General features: G+C 46.1%; 1 protein-coding gene across 1 annotated transcript; it reads right to left on the bottom strand.

The window, feature by feature from the left end:
* Window positions 1–6,549: 6,549 nt before the first annotated feature.
* Window positions 6,550–11,323, bottom strand: LOC144175425 (uncharacterized). The gene is made up of 7 exons (XM_077704504.1): window positions 11,145–11,323; window positions 10,524–10,914; window positions 10,284–10,448; window positions 9,941–10,127; window positions 9,562–9,804; window positions 7,574–7,745; window positions 6,550–7,025 (listed from the first exon to the last, which is right to left on the bottom strand). Exons 1-7 carry the CDS (start codon window positions 11,321–11,323, stop codon window positions 6,851–6,853), a joined length of 1,512 nt encoding a protein of 503 aa, XP_077560630.1. The 3' UTR covers window positions 6,550–6,850.
* Between the last annotated feature and the right edge of the window lie 6,409 nt (window positions 11,324–17,732).

Genomic DNA, 17,732 nt, shown 5'->3' with positions numbered 1-17,732 from the left:
ACAAAGAGAAATTATTGTGAATTAAAGGGCTGGTGAAGCACTTTTCGAAAAAAATTAGTTAAGCGCAGTACTTTATGGTTTTCACCACGCTGAATTCAAAAAACGTGTTTATTTGATGCGTAAGTGAACGCAAAGGGCTTGTTTTCGCCAAAATAAACGACCCCCGCCCGAGGGCACGAACTGAGCTCGAGCAGCCTTTCGCCATTGGCGGGCGGTCGGTGACGTCATCATCGGAAGAGTCAGCGGCGCGCCGGCCGCTCGGTGTACAAGTGCCGTGCGAACACGTTTACATCCAGGCCAAAAAGACATGGAAGATTCTCACAACCCTTTTTTATTGAGGAATGAGGAGCTGGGGGCAGCTCCATACTTGTTTGAGCCCATGGCTTCGCGAAAGCCGCCCATGAATCCCGGCGGCACGGACGGCGCGGCTACCCCTGAAGTGCCCACGAGCGCACGACTAAGAAATCTGCTGTGGTAAGTGATACGATGTAACACTCATTTTGTAGTTAAAAATAGAGTCATGTGCTGCGTTTTCGTGATGTGATATCAGAAAGATCGACTATACAAGCGCTGGCGAGCAAGCGTTGCTTCGAGGCCAGGTTCACAACACCGGCGTGCTCAGTGAGGTTGCGCCGGCGCCTAATGTGGCTGTATTATTGAATAGCAGTTAATATAAGCGTTTTCGATATTTCAGTATTACCGCAGCCCTTTAATGCTTGTATACGAAGACATTCAGCGGTGTTTATTTCCACGTTTGTGCTGACGATTGCCCTCGCGACGGGACACGATATACACAAAGCCGCGCACACCGCTGACCGTGCTAGCCGGCCACTTTTTCTTGTGTAGGTGGAAAAAAGAAACCTGCGCGTAAGCGATACGTTTTTTTTTCGCTTGTGTTGTTATTACCCAGCCAAGTTTTCTGTATCTGCTTTGAAGTTCTTTGTGAAGATCTCGCGCACATGCGGCTATTTTCTCGATCGATCGAGGCTGTTAAAATCTACTCATGTTCGAGGGATGAGCTTGCGGATTTGCTCAATAATTTTTATGTACGAATGATATGTTTGAATATTTTAGTGTGCTCGGTTCGTGATATCTAGATGAGCATGGCATGCCCCTATCTTTCCACGAGATATGCGCCAACCTACGCCACGCGTCAGTTTACGAAAAAGTTAATGTGTTTCAACTTATCACAAAACGCTTCTTCCTTGTCAGGTGTGCCTGCAACCACTGCATCCCTATGGGGGAAGCAATTGAATGCCTCTGCTGCCGGGAAATCCCGGAAATTCGGCGCAGGCTAAGGCGGCACCAGTGCGTCACACTGACGCGGAAGTTCAAGGCGGTATGCTTGGACCGCGCAGTTCTGGAAGTGGCGCTGAAACAGCGCAGGAGGCGGCTGCCCCCAGCTTGCGATCGGGACAGCAGGAACAGGCAAGCTAAGCCATGGCACCAGAAATCAGGCGGCTTTAATTTCAAGAGTGAATATCACTTGTGTATAACGACACCTTTTTGTTTTTAGAGCGCTACGGCATGCAGCATTCATGCAGTTTGCACTGCTCACGTGGGGACGCTTGGGGAAAGGAAAGAGGCGCGTTCTGTCCAGCTGCGTCGTGACAGCAGTGCGCAGCAAGTACCCATCGGTGACTGGGCAGTACAGTGGATTCAAACATGCAAGTATTATAGTACAAAAAGTGTTCAGTGATAATCCCATGGCCTGCATGAAACCATTCTGATGTGTGACATACTCTTTCCCCTGCAGACTCAGAGAAAAGACTGAGAGAGAAATACGCTGCAAATCCTTTTGGAATTCAAGTAGAAGAAAATAAACTATCACATACGAACAATCGTGTCAGCAGTCATTGTGACCAGGCTATCCCACTGGCAGAATCCAGGGCAAATTTTAAAAAGAAATAGAGCACAAAATACACGCCATACAATGTTTATTCCAACTACTATGCGTCACTACACTATAATGTAAATATTATATACAATGAAACAGTTCACTATGCTTATGCAAATTGTTTTTAACATCATAATACAAAAACCAGAACCAGGTGCAGCGACTCATTTTTCTTGTCCACTATGCATGCACTGCCAGGACAAAAATAAAAAATAAGGAAAAGACACAAAAGTACAACTAAACAGCAAGGAAAAAAAGCTCTTCGTAATGTTCCAGACCAAGCATGAAAACAGAGTCACATGGTGGAAGAAAAAAACGCCATGCATTTCACCCTGTCCTCTATAATCTCACCTGCCAAAGTAGTCACAGAATGATAACTGTCCATCAACAGGAAATATCAAACATTAAATTTTGAACCCACCAAACTAGCCTATTTTATGATAAGGTGTACTTTACATAGCTGAAGACAATTTTATCCAGTAATGCACTCGTCGAAAAGATACTACCGTAATACCATAAAAGGAACCCCCTAAGTGGCATTTTTTGGTGCCACAACAGAACTACACCTTATAATGTCACGTAGTTACACTTCCCAATGACAAGTGAAGTGCCTTGTCGGGCCCAGCAACACAAGGCAGCAATAAGTAAAGGCACATAAAGGTTGCTACAGCCATTGAAGAAATAAACTGAAGGGACAAAAAAAAAAGGGGGGGGGACAAATGAAGGGACAAGGATTAAGGAAGTGAAGGAAAGTTGGGGGTGTGGACCAAGGTCTGCAAATCCAGACCTACACAGCAGGTGGACAAGATTGCAGCATTAATTTGCACGAGCTGGATGAGTAAGACAAAAATGAGCACAGAAACCATACAACATAACTGCAAGAAAAAAAAAACTGAAGTATCAATACAGTATTTACATTATTGCTGCACACAGAAACACTGATGCTAACTGCAAGTGACGTTCAAAAGCCCACTGGGGCAGACAACAACAAAAAAGAAAGCCCTATACTATACAAGTAAATTGTTGTTATCCTCTTGACTAACAATCGCTGGCAAGGTGGCTTGACGGGGTGGTGCTCCTCTTGACTTACAATCGCTGGCAAGTTGTCTTCAGGATTGATAAATGTGTCCTGCTGGATTGCGATTGGTATTCCATTGTCTTTGTGGTCTTAGCAGTCTCCCAGGATGCTGAGAAACTCACTGAGACCAAGTTTTTTGTGGTCCAATGTTGGCTGGAGCTGGCGATGTTCCCACAAGTCCAAGTTTGCCGTTCGGGGCTGCTAGTCCAGCCAAATCTGAAAGACCTCAAAAAGAACATCTTATCAAATGACCCCCCCACCCCAAGTGTTGCGGCACCTGCTACAGCTAAAATCTATCAAACAAGGAGGAAGAGTTCATTTACTAGATTAACATCCCCACCCAAATGGAACGCGTAGCAAAAAATCTTCGTGGCACAAGGGAAGGACTGTTATCGATTCATATGACCTTACACGCTGATTCACGGAGCCTGCAAGAAGGGTCCAATGAAACACCTTGACCGATGACCTCACCGACGTTTGAGCTGGAAAATGTGTTCCAAAACCTCAGCTTTACGCCAGACTTACATGAATAAAAGGCAAGAATAACATACGATGGGGGAGGGTTTCTTATAGGAGTGGAAACAATGATGCCGTATCACCCCTGCGAACACTACCACATTTGTCAGTGATCACAAGGTTTGAAGGAATGGTCACCTGCTCGAACGCCCTAATGGACCGAACCCACAAGCTTTTTCACACGAGACAATTGGGGCCACAAAATCAGTTCTCGATTCAAATCTCACCACAGGTCATCTGTTGTGCCCGGAACCTTGGTAGGCACCAAGTACCAGAGGGTTGAAGCATCTAGTCTGAGCAACAAAATAGTGTTTGATACGCATACCACGAATTCAGCCAACAAATCTAAAGGACACATGAGGTAGTCACAGAAAAGCGAGATTTTTTTGGTCTCAATGAAGGAATCTGCTGAACCATAAGAAGGGCTTGGCACATTGCAAGAGTAGTTATTCTGACGGAGATAACAAATCAAACACAGCCAATGTTTTTTTCGACAAAGTCCACAGGAATTTCAGTCAAGCACCGAAAGAGTGTCAACAATCTCGATATCAGAATGTCACCTGCTGAAAGTGACTGTTTGTTCAGACAAGAAGTCATTCACTGAGAGCAGCAGCTCAAGCAAATTTAGAAAAGTTAAGGGTGCTCCACAGGAAGACGCAGGTTCTTGTAAAGCGTCTGGCTTCACAGGCTCACGGATGACGACCACAATTCACCCCACATCTATTACACTCCAGCAGGCTGAGGACCACGTGGGATCAAAAGTGCGGCACTTTGGATGTTCTCCTCTGAAAAAATAATAAATAATAAAGTGAAAGGAATTTAAGGACGTAGTCAGAAGGGCGAGGTGCCATTTCCTATCATTGTCATCGCCCATACACAAGGTGACTTGTTTGGCTCTGGAGAGTGCTCTAACACCAAGAGATCGCCACAGCACCGCAAGGACTGCCATCACGCAAAACGAAAATCTGGCAAGGGAAACAAGTCATCTTCGGAAACTTGCTTGCCTTCAGTGAAGCACGCCGAAAAAAAAAAGCTCAACAGAGCTGCAAGAAATACCAAGGAATGCCTCAGACCAACGATACAAAGACAAAGGCTGTGGAGGGAGCTGTGCCAGAGGATCTGTACGCTTCATTCACGCAAACTGGCCCCAGAGGAAAAGTCGACTGAAGGGAGCTCTGAATTTGGTCAAGTTTTTCTATGACGACATTTTGACGGAAACGGACGTGAATGATCAGTAGCCCAACAAACGGGGATCTGGGCACTACAAATTCTGCAGATAAGGCCAGCATCTTCCCAGGGGAGAGGATGTTGAAAAGTGGGTTCACAGGATATGGCCTGCACTTTCCTCGAAGTGGGGGGGGGAGATGTAGAAGTGGATCAAGATGTAAAGGAAGTATCTCGAGGCCCTAGTGCCTGCTAGACCAAAAATGTATGCATAATGACTGACAACTTAAAGGAGCCATGAAGACAAAATACAAGTTGGGTTTATTAGAAAGAATGCTTAGTCCCGATAACAATGATACCAATATCATCGCAATCTTCGAACAAGTAACGGAGATATTAAAGAAAACGTTTGAAATAGTCGCGACCCCCTAGTCAATTTCCCGCAACTTTTCCATGACGTCACGGAACCTTGTTTGTGCGATTGGTGGCTGCCTAATTGACCTGTCGCGACGACACATGACTGGACGTCTGTAATGGGGCCTCTAGTTCCATTTGACCGCATCACTTGAATGCTAACGTGCAGTTAACGCACTGAAAATTATGTTTTATTGTTGGCCCGTATGACGTCATTCTTGCTCATAACACGTCACTGTGGCGCAAAATTTGGAAGTTATTAAATACTTCTTGCTTTTTTTTTGTTAAAAAACATCTTTTGGAGCTGTAATAGAGCTGAGTGAGATACTGAATCCTAGTTCTTTCAAATTAAACGAAGTTGTATTTTCTCTTCATGGCTCTTTAAGCTTCAGGAAATCTTCCCACCTCTCATCATTATACACACCTACAGATGCTCCAGTCCTGTAAGCTAAAAACAAAATGACTTGTTGGCATGCGAACAAGCAACAGCCATGCGAGTTCACAATCGCTAAGGCAATGTTGAATTGAGCAAGACACCCTAGATGGCCTGCTGGCAGCAGTGGCTATTTTTAGATGAAAGCACAAAACAAGGTGTATGAAATTTAGATGCAATCGGCTCAACGACGGTGAGCCTCATAACCCACAAGTACTTCTTTACTTCTCCTATGACTGGGTGCAACTTCAACCTTCAGCCACAAAGTGAAGCAGGGGATGTAACCGCTGTTAGTGTGGCAACTATCAAGGGTGCCTTGTGTTTCAGCTGCTTGTGACTGTCACATCAGGCTAAGAATATCACTACATATTGGCAGGGGATTAGAATTACTTCACGTCACAAATGCAGCTCAACTTGGACAATTTGATTTAGTGCCTCCGCAACGACATACAGTACAATCCCGCTACAATGAACTCCAACAAATTTTCAACGCTTTTTCAACGAAGAACTTTCCTTGATTGTTTTACTGAAGTGTTTGTGAACGAAACATTAGAATTCTTAATTACTGGTTAAAAGTCTCAAAATTGTACGTTCATAACTTTGGATTCATATGGCAAACGGGGAAGACAGTTGTCAGACAACTGATAATGCAACTAGGTAAGAATCATTTACGAATGTTGCACAACTGACCAAAGAGTGTTAATGACCTACTAAACAACATTTCCGTCAAAAGAAAACAAACAGATGGTGCAAAATTATTAGAGTACATGTTTGGCTCTAACACACGCCTTTCAAACAGTCAGCGCATACGAATTCTCCAACCTGCAGAAAAAAAAAAGCTGGTCTTACTTTTGACAAAACAAAAACTCCCGTGGCACAGCATCCCATGCCAACACTGAAAAAAACACCTTGGTATGCAACCGTCTGTTAGTCAGTGTAGCTGTTATTTTCAACAGGTTGGATGCAGTAAATAACTTCACCTGTGAGTGCAGCCTCTGTGTCTCCTCCTCCGCATCCCTTTTTAAGACAAAGACAGTTTTTGCAATGCATTATTTGGCGTGCCCCATGAGTTTCATTGTAGCGGGATCTGACTGTAAATGACTGCAACGCATGCAGACCTCAGCAGCAGCTGCTCCTCAACTCACACTACCATGCTGTACCGTGTCACCTTCTTCTCAACCAGTAGCTTTTTGTCCACGCCAGGAAAGGAGCTGCTCAGTGGTAGGTGCACTTGCTTGGGAGTTTCCACCTCGTCCTTGTTCTTTGGCTTCCTGGCTTCAGACAGCAGCAGGTTCAGCAGCTTTTCAACATAGCCTGAGTAGTTAATACGGCATATCAATGCTTAGTGTTAATAAATAAATTTGAATGGCTCACCATAACTTGGCGGCTCCATCACAGGGTAAGCGATGGGGTCACCTCCCCGTGCTCTTGGGAATTTGACTTCCCAACATGGAGTGCCATCCTTTGTTGTCGCCTGCTTTCGCGCTGAATTTTCATTGTAGTGCAGCGCTGCTAGCTGTGTTCTGAAAAATGCACATATTGAGTACTCAGATTCCTACAGGTTTTTTAGGTGAGCCTGTTCACTGCTACTGTATATAAAATCAACCACGTGGGCATTGGGGTGGATAAAAGCTTGAATAGAACACACTGTCAAGGAGGGTAGCCCATAGACGATCATGATGATTATGGGGTTTAACGCACCGACGCTACACAGGCACACCCTAGTGGAGGGCTCCGGATTAATTTTGACCACCTGGGGATCTTTATGTGCGCCGAAATCTCCAATGCACAGGTGTTTTCGCTTTTCGCCTCTATCAAAAAGTGGCCGTTGTGGCCGGAAATTGAAACATTTTTGGGCTCAGCAGTGCAACGCTTTAGCCACTAAGCCACCATGGTGGGGTCCCATAAACGGTTACTTCCTAATCCAAAGTAACAAGACAGATACAAACCACCCACTATACGCTTTTGTTGATGGCTATACAGGACTGATATACATCAGTATAACAGCCTGGCCACTTCACTCCTCACAGGCACAGAGAACAAAGGCGAGAGAGAAAACAAGCAAGTTTACCTAGCCTTCATTCCGTCGTAAGAGTAGTGCCGAGACTTGGGCACAAAATGGATCATGAGGCTGTGGTACGTCTCCAGGCCGTACGTCTGGAAAGATGTGGACAGCTGAGGCATGTCAGCTAGGAGCACCCTGGCCGTCACCACGTCCTTCAGCTTATTGTAGGCCTTGGAACCTGGAAGGCGTAAAGAGGGAAAATTTTGAAGCCAGAGTAGCTAGCATGAATCTGTAAAAACTATTTCATTGGACACAAATATTGGCAATATCTATCTCTTAACATTAACATATTCATTTTTGATGATTAAAAATTTGGGGCTAGAGGTCAGTGAGCAGTAAGGTGATCCTTTTTTATTTCAATGATTACTGTAACCGGCTTTGCATCATAAACAGCACCATAGTTTTCTATTTTTGAGACACCTGTATTTGCATTAGCCATGGAATATTTTTCGAGCACCATGTTGCACATTGCAGGCACATGCCTTAGTGGCGGAGGTGCTGCACAGCTGATCTCGAGTATGTGAGGTTTTTGAGTTGCAGTGGCCTTTTTTTTTTTTCTGGTGAAGAGAGAGAGGACAGCTTTATTGAGTTGCCTGCAGAAGTAAACACTGCCTCCACGCAGGGAGAAAAAATGCTACTCCAACGCGGCCTGTACGTTAATCTCGACTTCCTGCTCCCAGACGTCGAGCGTCCTTGCTACTTCTGGGTACTCGAGAGGGCCGCCGCCTCTTGGCAGGGGGGCTGGTCAAGGCAAAAAAAAAATTGAAAACAGTCATGCGCCAAGCTCCCGCATCCTCACCAAGAGGATGTGGGAGCTGCCACTGTGTTGGCAAGCGCTTTTTCGGTGCACACATGCTGCATTTCCCGCGCTAAGATGCGGCCTGGGTAAAATTTTCTTATCAAGCACTACGTGTTAGCATGTGTACAGCTGGTTTGGTTTACACGTAGAGTAGTTACCGAGTTTATTTTTGCCGACGCTTGTTCTGTTGCCTGCTAGAGACGCGTCATCTGCTACGCGCCGCTGGACAGGCCGTGTGCCCCCATGGTTTCACGGGATGAAAATACTGTTGGGTGGTCGTAAGCTGCCGTCTTTGCATCAGCCAAGTGACAGCTGTCCAATTTGTCGTAGGGCATTTTTCTCTTGTTTGCTACTTCCTTTATGTGTTCATGCTTCTAACATCCCGATTTTAAGGAGTGCGGAAACACTGAGGCTTCCTAGAAACGCGACTGATTCCTGTCGAAGTATTATTTATGGCTGTTGAAATTCTTAGCTGCCTCCTATGAAAGGCACATTAAAAAGGCACACGCTGGGTGCACTGACAACGCTGCATTTCCCTTTTTCTTGTCTTTGAAGAAATTTTCGTTCACAATGTTTGTCACAGAGACTGATTCGCCTGGAGTATAACTACGGGTTAGGGTAACAGTGCGGTGGGAACAGAACAGCTTGCCAAGGCTCGAGCCTCTGTGTTCGACGCGTTTTCCACTATTTCTGCGTTTTTTTAATGATCCTGCAGACACTGCTATGACAAAATGTGGTTGCCTGGTGCAATAAGCCAGACTACTGCTAGTGGAGGTGGAAAAACAGTAAAGAGAATGGAAAAAATATAAGACCTCTATTTTTTTCCCCGCCTTTTTTTTTGTTTTTTTGGTTCTCACCGTCCGCTTCTCACCGACTGGCCATTTCTGACAACCACGCGTGCTGCTCAATGTGCACACGCTAGCACTTCCCGAAGGCCTTCTGTCTCCCTGTACCACCAGCGGCATTCATCCCCCCTACTCCCAAATGCAAACAAAGCCTCCGCCGGCTGCACGAGCCACTAAACCCAGCATGTCCCAGGTGCGGCACAAAACCCCTCTCACTTCGAGGAAAATCCAAGGCTGCCACTTCACGATAAAATAAGCGCTGCCCTTGCTCGGCAAACTTGGGCTTCACCTCCCTATTCCCAGGTGGTGCTATAAAGTAGGCAAATTACAGCAAGCAGGTGTTGTGTTACCTTCTTGAAGCCAATCCCTTGGTTCAGTCTCACCGTGCACACACGAAGGGAACAGGCTGCTGTCATGTGTGTGCACGCCTCGAATGTGGTTCAGCAAGGACTGCCACTTGGGGACGATCATCTCGTGGCATCCCTTGCTTGAGGCAGCCGACCAGTAGAGGTGGTTTGACACCGACTTTATCCACGGCTCGAGCTCGCGACAGCCAGGCTGCTTGGCTGCGGCATGGAGCTTCTTTGAGACACCTGATACAAATGTAAATGCACAAGCACAATACTTTAGCAGCACCACAGAGTGTTACCTCTAAATTTTACTTCAATAGCAGATCAGATATAAAAAATATACAACTGTAACTTAGCACAACGAACTCCTCAGAAGTACCTTTTGCCACATGCCAGACGTCAAACTCGTGCCTGATGCTCTGTTTCTCCTTTCGAAGGAAGCACTTGATCTGCGCATGCCTGTCTGTCACGATAAGCTCGACGGCGACACCGTGGTCCTCCAGGAACATCAAGGACCTTTTCAGGCCCTCCAGTTCCATGCGGCAACTTCCCCCGGCTTCATTGGACTGAAACAAGTGACACGCAACCCTGTTACTTCCCAGATTGCGCAACTTGAGTGAACACGACCTGGCACATTTTACTGCACTACCAGACAGGTTCGCTGTTTAGACAACATTTGATACTGCTTGATTAAAATAAAAGTGGCTTCAGTCAATACGAACCTGCACGACTTCAAAATGAAGAATTTTGTTCTTTTCAACATCTAGAAGTGAGTACGTGCCGTACTTGGCACTGAAGCCAGGGGAGTCCGCTCGGCCATCACCAGCAAGCTTGACCGGCGAGCCTTGGGCCTTCTCTAGAAGGTGTTGCTGATTTGCAGTCCAAAGCTAAAAAAAGGAACAGTAAATAAATGTGCCATTGAGGAAAATCAATTTGTGAATTTCTTTAGGGTTGCTACACACCTTGTCGATTGCTGGCCACAGGTGATCATGCTGTATTGTGAAGAACGTCCGCGGTGTCACTACGGGTATTCCAATTGATGCCAGCATTCTCAAGCTCACATGGGGGTTGCACCCCGCAAAAAGTATTGCAGCGCAGATCTTGAGATTGAGGATAGGCTGCTGCCGAACAACTTCCTGGTTTGTCCAAAAAACATTGTGGCCAGCAGCACATTTGCCCTGCGCATACACCTGTGTACCCTCACACACAATCTTAGTGTGGCAGGGGGAGAGGCAGTCATGGCAAACTGCCAGCAGCCTTTTTAGGCAAGCCTCCTCTACTAAAAAAATGCGGCTCTGAGTTTCTTCCTGTCCATCCTTTTCCTCATCACAGGCTGCAGCTGTTTCGCCATCCCTAAAAGAACAGGAGGGGAGGGAGTTGCAAGGCATGTAACACATAACCGTTTTTTTGTGTGTTTTTACTTTGCCGCTACCGTGCCACATAAGCTAAATGAAGTAGCTAGACCCCCTACTACTCAGGCGTCAAGGCCAACTGCAGTGATTAGAGGACGAGTTGCGTAAACACGTTATTAAGGAGAAAAGGTTGGTTTAAAAACAAATAGCATCATCCATGCAGTTACGTACTCCAGTATTTCTTCATTCCCTGGGTAGTAGTCGGCGTCGTCAGCGTCGTCATCGTCACTGCAAAAGTCGTCTTCCTCGCTCTCAGCCTCCACATCGCCGCACTGACATCCAAAGTCGCATTGGGAGCCGAAATCCACCCCGATGACGGAAACCTGGATACCTAGAAAAAAATGTGACATGCCCATTGCAGTGTGGGAACTCCCACTTACGTTAGGATTTCTTCTTTTCAAGTGGGATGAAGTAACATTTGCCAGCCTGCCTTGACTCTGAAAAGGTGTTATATGTTTAACATACCAATAGATACAGAAGGTGGTCTTGCAAGGACTCCACGTGATGACCTGGTTGGCGTCAAGTTGACCTGTGAGCCCTTGTGCTGCGACGATGTGGTTGCCTTGAAGTGCACTTGCGAAAACTGGTTCCTTGTAGCCACCTTGAACGGCCTTGGCTGTGCGCCATGCTCTGGTTGTTGATCTGCAGCTGGTGAGGATGGGTCAGCAGGGGCCTCTGGCAGCAGAGGTAGCACATGTACGTCAGTGTCAACCTCCTCATCACGATCAGCTTGTTGTGAGGTGCTGCCATCGCTTTGCAGCAAATTTTCCAGGATCTGCAATGGCACCAGAAAAATGTACCAGAAATATGTTTGTTTAGCCATTTATGTTCTTGTGGTTATGTATATTCGCGCTATGGAAGCTATGTGCATGTGCTGCTGTTTTGCGATGCTTGACTAAACCCTGCCAATGAATGCCCCCAATTACTTATTTAGTGCCTTTTCACACCCCTCCACTGCCAAGCAAAACACTGAATGTGACACAAGGTTGCTACTGATATGAGCCCCATCAGCATACGTAACAATGCTTTTTTTTGAGGGGGGGGGATAGAAAGACCCTCTTAGCCGTGAAAGCTGTGGCTCCCAACTTGTGTCCTAGTTAGTGGTCGCAAAGGCCACAACTAAAGCAGTTGCCACATTGACGGTTAACCATTCTAACGGTAGCATGTATACTTGCAAATAGTTTAGACCACCCAATGAGGGAAGCTTTTTGTTCGGTTCAGTGTCCACATGAGGCAGCTGCGGCCACACGTTATCCATCATAACGTGTGGGTTCGAGGTAGTTGGAACTCCATCATCGACAGCTTTAGGCATGATAAATATCTGGACGATGGACGTGGACGACAGGTTCTCATTTCTGGTCTTCATGTCCTTCGTCTAAATATTTTTTACACTAAAAGGTGTCGATCACGTTATTCACTTCGTTCACAGATATTTTAGCCCTGTACATGCAAGATGCAACCAATTTTGTTATTTAAACAAGGTCGCACTAATCAAATGATCTAATACTAATGAGTGCCAAAAACAATAGCTCACTATACATAAAAGACAAAAACAGGAATACACAACTAAGTCGCCAAACAGCAAGTTCTGCCCAACTGTTATTTGCCATCTCTCATTGCCTGTGCAAATTGTTTCGAAGCCCCAGGAGGTTTAGAACCATTCTACCAGTCAGCAACAGTAGAAGGCTATCACAGCACTTTTATACAATACACTTTAGAAGCAAAACTGTGCCTCTGTAGTCGTATCGTCATGTACAGCCTCCCAAATTTTAACAATATAGCGGGAGCGACGACCGACCGTCATGTCAGCGCCTTATCAGGGTGTTCACCGGCGAGATATGGGAGAGTACGCGCACGCGCACAGAACTATCTGTCGTGGGAGCGTCGTCTGCTCCACTGTTCTCCTCAGGGCAACACACCCCCAGTTTTTCTTATCTCGCAAGGTCGTTTCGCTACCGCCAAAGGTAACTAGTAAGCAGCGTAGGGCACAAGTTTTTATTTTTATCAGATTTGTTATTTATCGCATTATATCGCGCAGCGGTCTAAGGCCATTTCGGCCATAAAACCGGTCCTGTTCTACTTTTATTTATCTTTTCAGATGGCATTCCTCACGCTGTGCGGAACGAGTAATCCGAAATAAAAATCAAACGCGCATTTGATATGCGCATGCTCTTCAAATAACCACGGTTTCTAGTGAGCAAAGTCATTCGGATGCAGGGGCAGGGGGTGTGCCACTCTCAAGGAAACGCCGTAGCAGACGACGCGCATACAGCAGGTAGTCCTGTGCGCGTAGCTGCTGAACACCGGGATAAGGCGCTGACATGCAATCGGTCGTCGCTCCCGCTACATTATTAAAAATTTTGGAGCGTGTACGCTTTGTTTTGAAAGAACTAGCTGCCTGAGAGCTCACCTTGGCCCATTTTACTACTGAATAAACCAGGCAATTTAACCGCACTTCCTAGTAATAATTGAACTTCAAGCACGCGTCACCACCGCACGCCGCGTTGCGACGTCCCGCGGACGCGTGTTTCCGTCTCCAAAACGCCGTAACACCAAAACTTCCGGTGACGTCACACAAAAATAAAAAACAAAAAACAAATACGCAGAAGCCGTCTATGCATTAAGCAGTAATAAGGATAATCATAAAAAGTAAAAATATTGCTGCGCGTGTAAGCATTTGCATCGAAACGTTTCACGCATTAATGAAAGTGGGGCGGATGCGCCACGAGCGCCTACTAGTGGTAGAAAGCACCCGTAAAAAAAGAAAAAGAAAAAGAAACAATGGCGTTAGGGTGGCTAGAATGGGAAGGTGTGATGACCGGCGAGGAAAAGCTGGCCCCCGTTTGCGTGAATGCCGCGCGGCGGCGCTGTGGTCAGGGGCGCCGTCAGCTCGCGCGGCCGTTTCCCCATTCTCCGTGCTACGCGTCTCTGCCACGACCGGGCGGGGACGCGTTACTGAGCTCTAGAAATTTTAGCTGATACCACAGTTCTTTAGACAAGGCAAGGCTATTACGCTACCGCTAACATGGGGTTTGCGACACGGCTAAACACAGCCGAGTTTTACGCTGCCAGAAAGCAAGCAGGCGTTTGAGAAATGCCACATTGAAGCCCTGAGCGGGAGCTTATCTATGGTACAGTGCTGTTTGTGGGGCTTATGTTAAAATATTGTTTTTTTTTTCACCGAGGTGAGCGTTATACTATCTTCTAGAATCACGCGGCATGTTTATTCTTGCCACTCGGTTTTTTCTTGTTGTTGCTGTTGGTGATGGGCGTAGTCACGTACAAAAGCAGATAACTGAATTCGTTTACACCTGCCAAATCAACATGAAATTATGACATACGTTGTAATGCAACGTCCTGGGGTCATTTCGTTCTCAATGTAGTTCGAAAACCAAACAAACAGCTCCAACATGTTCCTGGGCGAGTAAAATTTACTGCGTGAGCAGAATGCAGTTCAGTTCTGCTGCTTCTTTGACACGTACGTTACGCAAGCCTGTATTTTGCCTTTGTTCTCATTCGTTCTATAATCAAAAAGCAAATTAAAATGAAAGGTGTGTAGCACGCAATAAGCGGTGCTACTATACTACAAAACTCTATATCTAACGAAACCCCATCTAACAGCAAATTCTGATTCCCCCGCAGGTGCTTATGTATACGGTGCAATGCTTTTATGAACTCGAACTAAGTCGAAATAGATTCCCCGCCCCTCCCTATTTGACAAAGTATTTCGAGCTACAGACAGATCTAATAATGAGAAATTTCGAATGTGTTTCGACAGAACGCCCCGAAGATTATTGCGCGCCACGTCAGAAAAAAAAAACGAGGCATTTTTGTTTTCATGGAACTTTAGGTGATTAATTACTTAACAATCCCGTAGTGCACGGTGTCCTGGCCAGCACCCTTTCCACAATTTTTTAGGGAAATGACGCCATCATCCATGCCACTTCTTCTGTAATTGCTTCGAAGAAAAATAACCTCAAGGAGGCGTATATCCTAGCAGAGAAGCTGGAGAAAGCCCTGTTTACGTGGTTCAAGGATATGTGAGCCAAGAAGGTTTCGCTCAGCGGGGAGGTGGCACTACAGAAAGCGCGGTTTCGCATTCCCCTTGAAAATAGAAAGAGCATGTCTAGCAAGAAATCATAATTACCGGCTTTATTTCTGACTAGATTATTCGATAGCTTCTAACTAGAAAAATTCTTAGCCTAGCTAGAGACGATTATTTACAGCTTGAGGGGTTTTTTTTTTCTTCTAGCTGGCCTGACAAATGTTAGCTGGAAGTAAAATTGTCAATCCAGCTAGAAATGAATTAGAAACTCAATTTCTCTATAAACGTATTTCTAGCGAGCGAAATTTCTGGTTCAATAATCCAGCTAGAAAAAAGCATTTTTACCTGGGGCGACTTCAAGGCAAGCCTTATCTGGCTCATTATCTTAACCGCGCACTTTTAGTGCATCGCCTTATTATCGTCAGGCGAGCTCCGTGGCCGTCGCAATTACGATGTCGTGGTAGCTGCTGGGACGCGACTCCCTTTAGGCATGAAATTAATGGCATCAACTGCTTGTAAAATGACAGTCCCAGTCCTGAATTGACGTTTTCGATTTAGCGAGATAATTCTCGGTGACTGCGTTAGATATATGGTTTTGACTGTATCACATACTAGAACTACTCATCTCGCGTCAAAGGGCTTTGCGCAGACAACCCAATTGTCCTGAAGCGTCTTGTCGGCCCTTGGAATAGCACGCGACCACTTAAAAATAGGTCTTGTCAGTTCGGCGCACGGAAGAGGGACCCTTTTTCGGAACAAGATTTGTATCCGGAATCGCACCCTGACACGCAACACCACCTCTGAGTTTTTTATTTCAAGTAGAAGGCATCTTCGCCACCGCACATCAGTGCAGTCATACACGCGATGCAACACGCAATAATCTGCAGCAAAACACCGCGTCCAGGCGCTGGCAGAGAGGCTGGCCGCTGGAGCGGCTTTCTCCCGCGGAAACGCTGACGGCGCCCCTGATGACAGCGCCCTGTTTTGCCCCAGCGGCAAGCACGCGCCGGGGGAACACCCGCCCCGCGGGAAAGGCGCCGCGGTCATCACACCTTCCCATTCTAGCCACCCTAATGGCGTCTTTTGATGTGTGCGACGTGTGCGATATTCTTCCTCCATGGTGTGCGATTTGTCCGCGAAGTTTGTGTAGGAACTGTTACGAATGTAGTGCATCATAAGGCCGATAAGGCTCTAAAGTCGTCTGCGCCGTGTGTGTCTTGCCAAGTCGTCATTTGTACGTGAGGAAGTCGTGGTGGGCTGTTTTTACTCGGAGCGTCGTCACCTATCTCCTGCCGAGAACGTCCTGGCTTCATTTGTTGCTGGTGTGTTGTGTGTCTGTAGCAGTTATCAAAAAAATAATAATAATAAACAGCGGGCGAGCGCGATCATCGTACAGGAGGCGATGGCGCGCTGCTTGTGTTTACATTCTCGAGTGACAATGGTTGTGATCGCATTGTTTTTCAGCAGTATGCCAAGCTTTTCACATGGACCATTTCAGTGCGGTTGCTTGCCCCGAGGCCCGTCGCCGAAGCTGTAATTAGCGATGTTTTTATTGAGGGTATTTACTAATTAACAGTGAGCGGTAGCGGTATGGTAAAAATGCACACAGACTGCCTTCACTGGGAGTTGTGAGCCGGGAACACTGTTTGGCGTTCCGCCTGGACGGAACGATATAAGCAAGGGCTTTCTCGAAATCGAAGTTCACGAACAAAAACACAGCCTCCGAAAAAGTTGTAGTTCTGGGTATTGTATTTCTGAAATGCAAGGGCGGAAAGTACATTGCACGATTTCTTTCTCAGCCCGCTAAAAAACGGTGATATAATCGCAGGAATAATATTGGAATAATACTGCAGCATCTGAGTTGGGACCATTTTTGCAGGGGCCGTGCTCACATTTCTCGAAATTTCTATTTCCCCAGAACGCGTATGTGTCAAAATTGGAAGGTTAGCAGCAAAAGTAGATAAAGAGAGCGTTAAAATTAAACTGCACCTGTTGACTGTCATTCGCGAACGGTTTTGTTTATTGTCTGTACCATCTGACAGTGGTTCAGAGACCAGAGTCACGTCAATTTGTAGGTACAGTGTAGGGTATGGGGCATCTCATAGCACCATTCCCTAGTAGGCTGCATTGCAGGTGCTTAAAATATAAATTATAGCCTACATCTGAGAATGTAATTCCCAAAACCTGTGTCACCGAAATCATGCAGGTGCAATTGACAAAACATTTTTCACTTATTCTCTACAGCTCCAATGCCACTATCTACCACCAGCTCAGCTCCAATTTCTAAAATTTCAGTAACTGGCGACAGCGCCAGTGTTTCAGTAAACTACTTATGTACTTTATTGCCACTTTCCAGTTTTCGCTACAATTTGCGTAAACTTTTTGTCCCATTAATTTCAATTTTTGAGGTGAAGATGTGAGCTAGCAGTCCCTTTTTCTTATATTGATTTGATCAATCGTGTGGGGACACAAACCAAAAAAAAATTGCACTTTCCAGCCACCTCATTGCATAGAGGTGATTTCCTGTACAAGCTGGGTCAACTTTTCAAGTGTAGTCACACGCCAGGAGCATCTTCTAGTGGTAACAAGGGCCGAGCACCAGGCTTGTACCTATTTTCTCAATAGGTGCCCAGCACCACCAAGGCACACGAATGCACATGGCGACTTCCACAGCTACGCTGCACACTCTACTCGGTAACCGCCTGTGGTAGGAC

Source organism: Haemaphysalis longicornis, unplaced genomic scaffold (assembly GCF_048455015.1).
Source record: "Haemaphysalis longicornis isolate Haplotype H1 unplaced genomic scaffold, Haemaphysalis longicornis Haplotype H1 scaffold_3, whole genome shotgun sequence".
Taxonomy (NCBI): Eukaryota; Metazoa; Arthropoda; class Arachnida; order Ixodida; family Ixodidae; genus Haemaphysalis; species Haemaphysalis longicornis.
The sequence above is the reverse complement of the archived record's forward strand: the minus strand, read 5'-3'. Positions and strand labels throughout refer to the sequence as shown.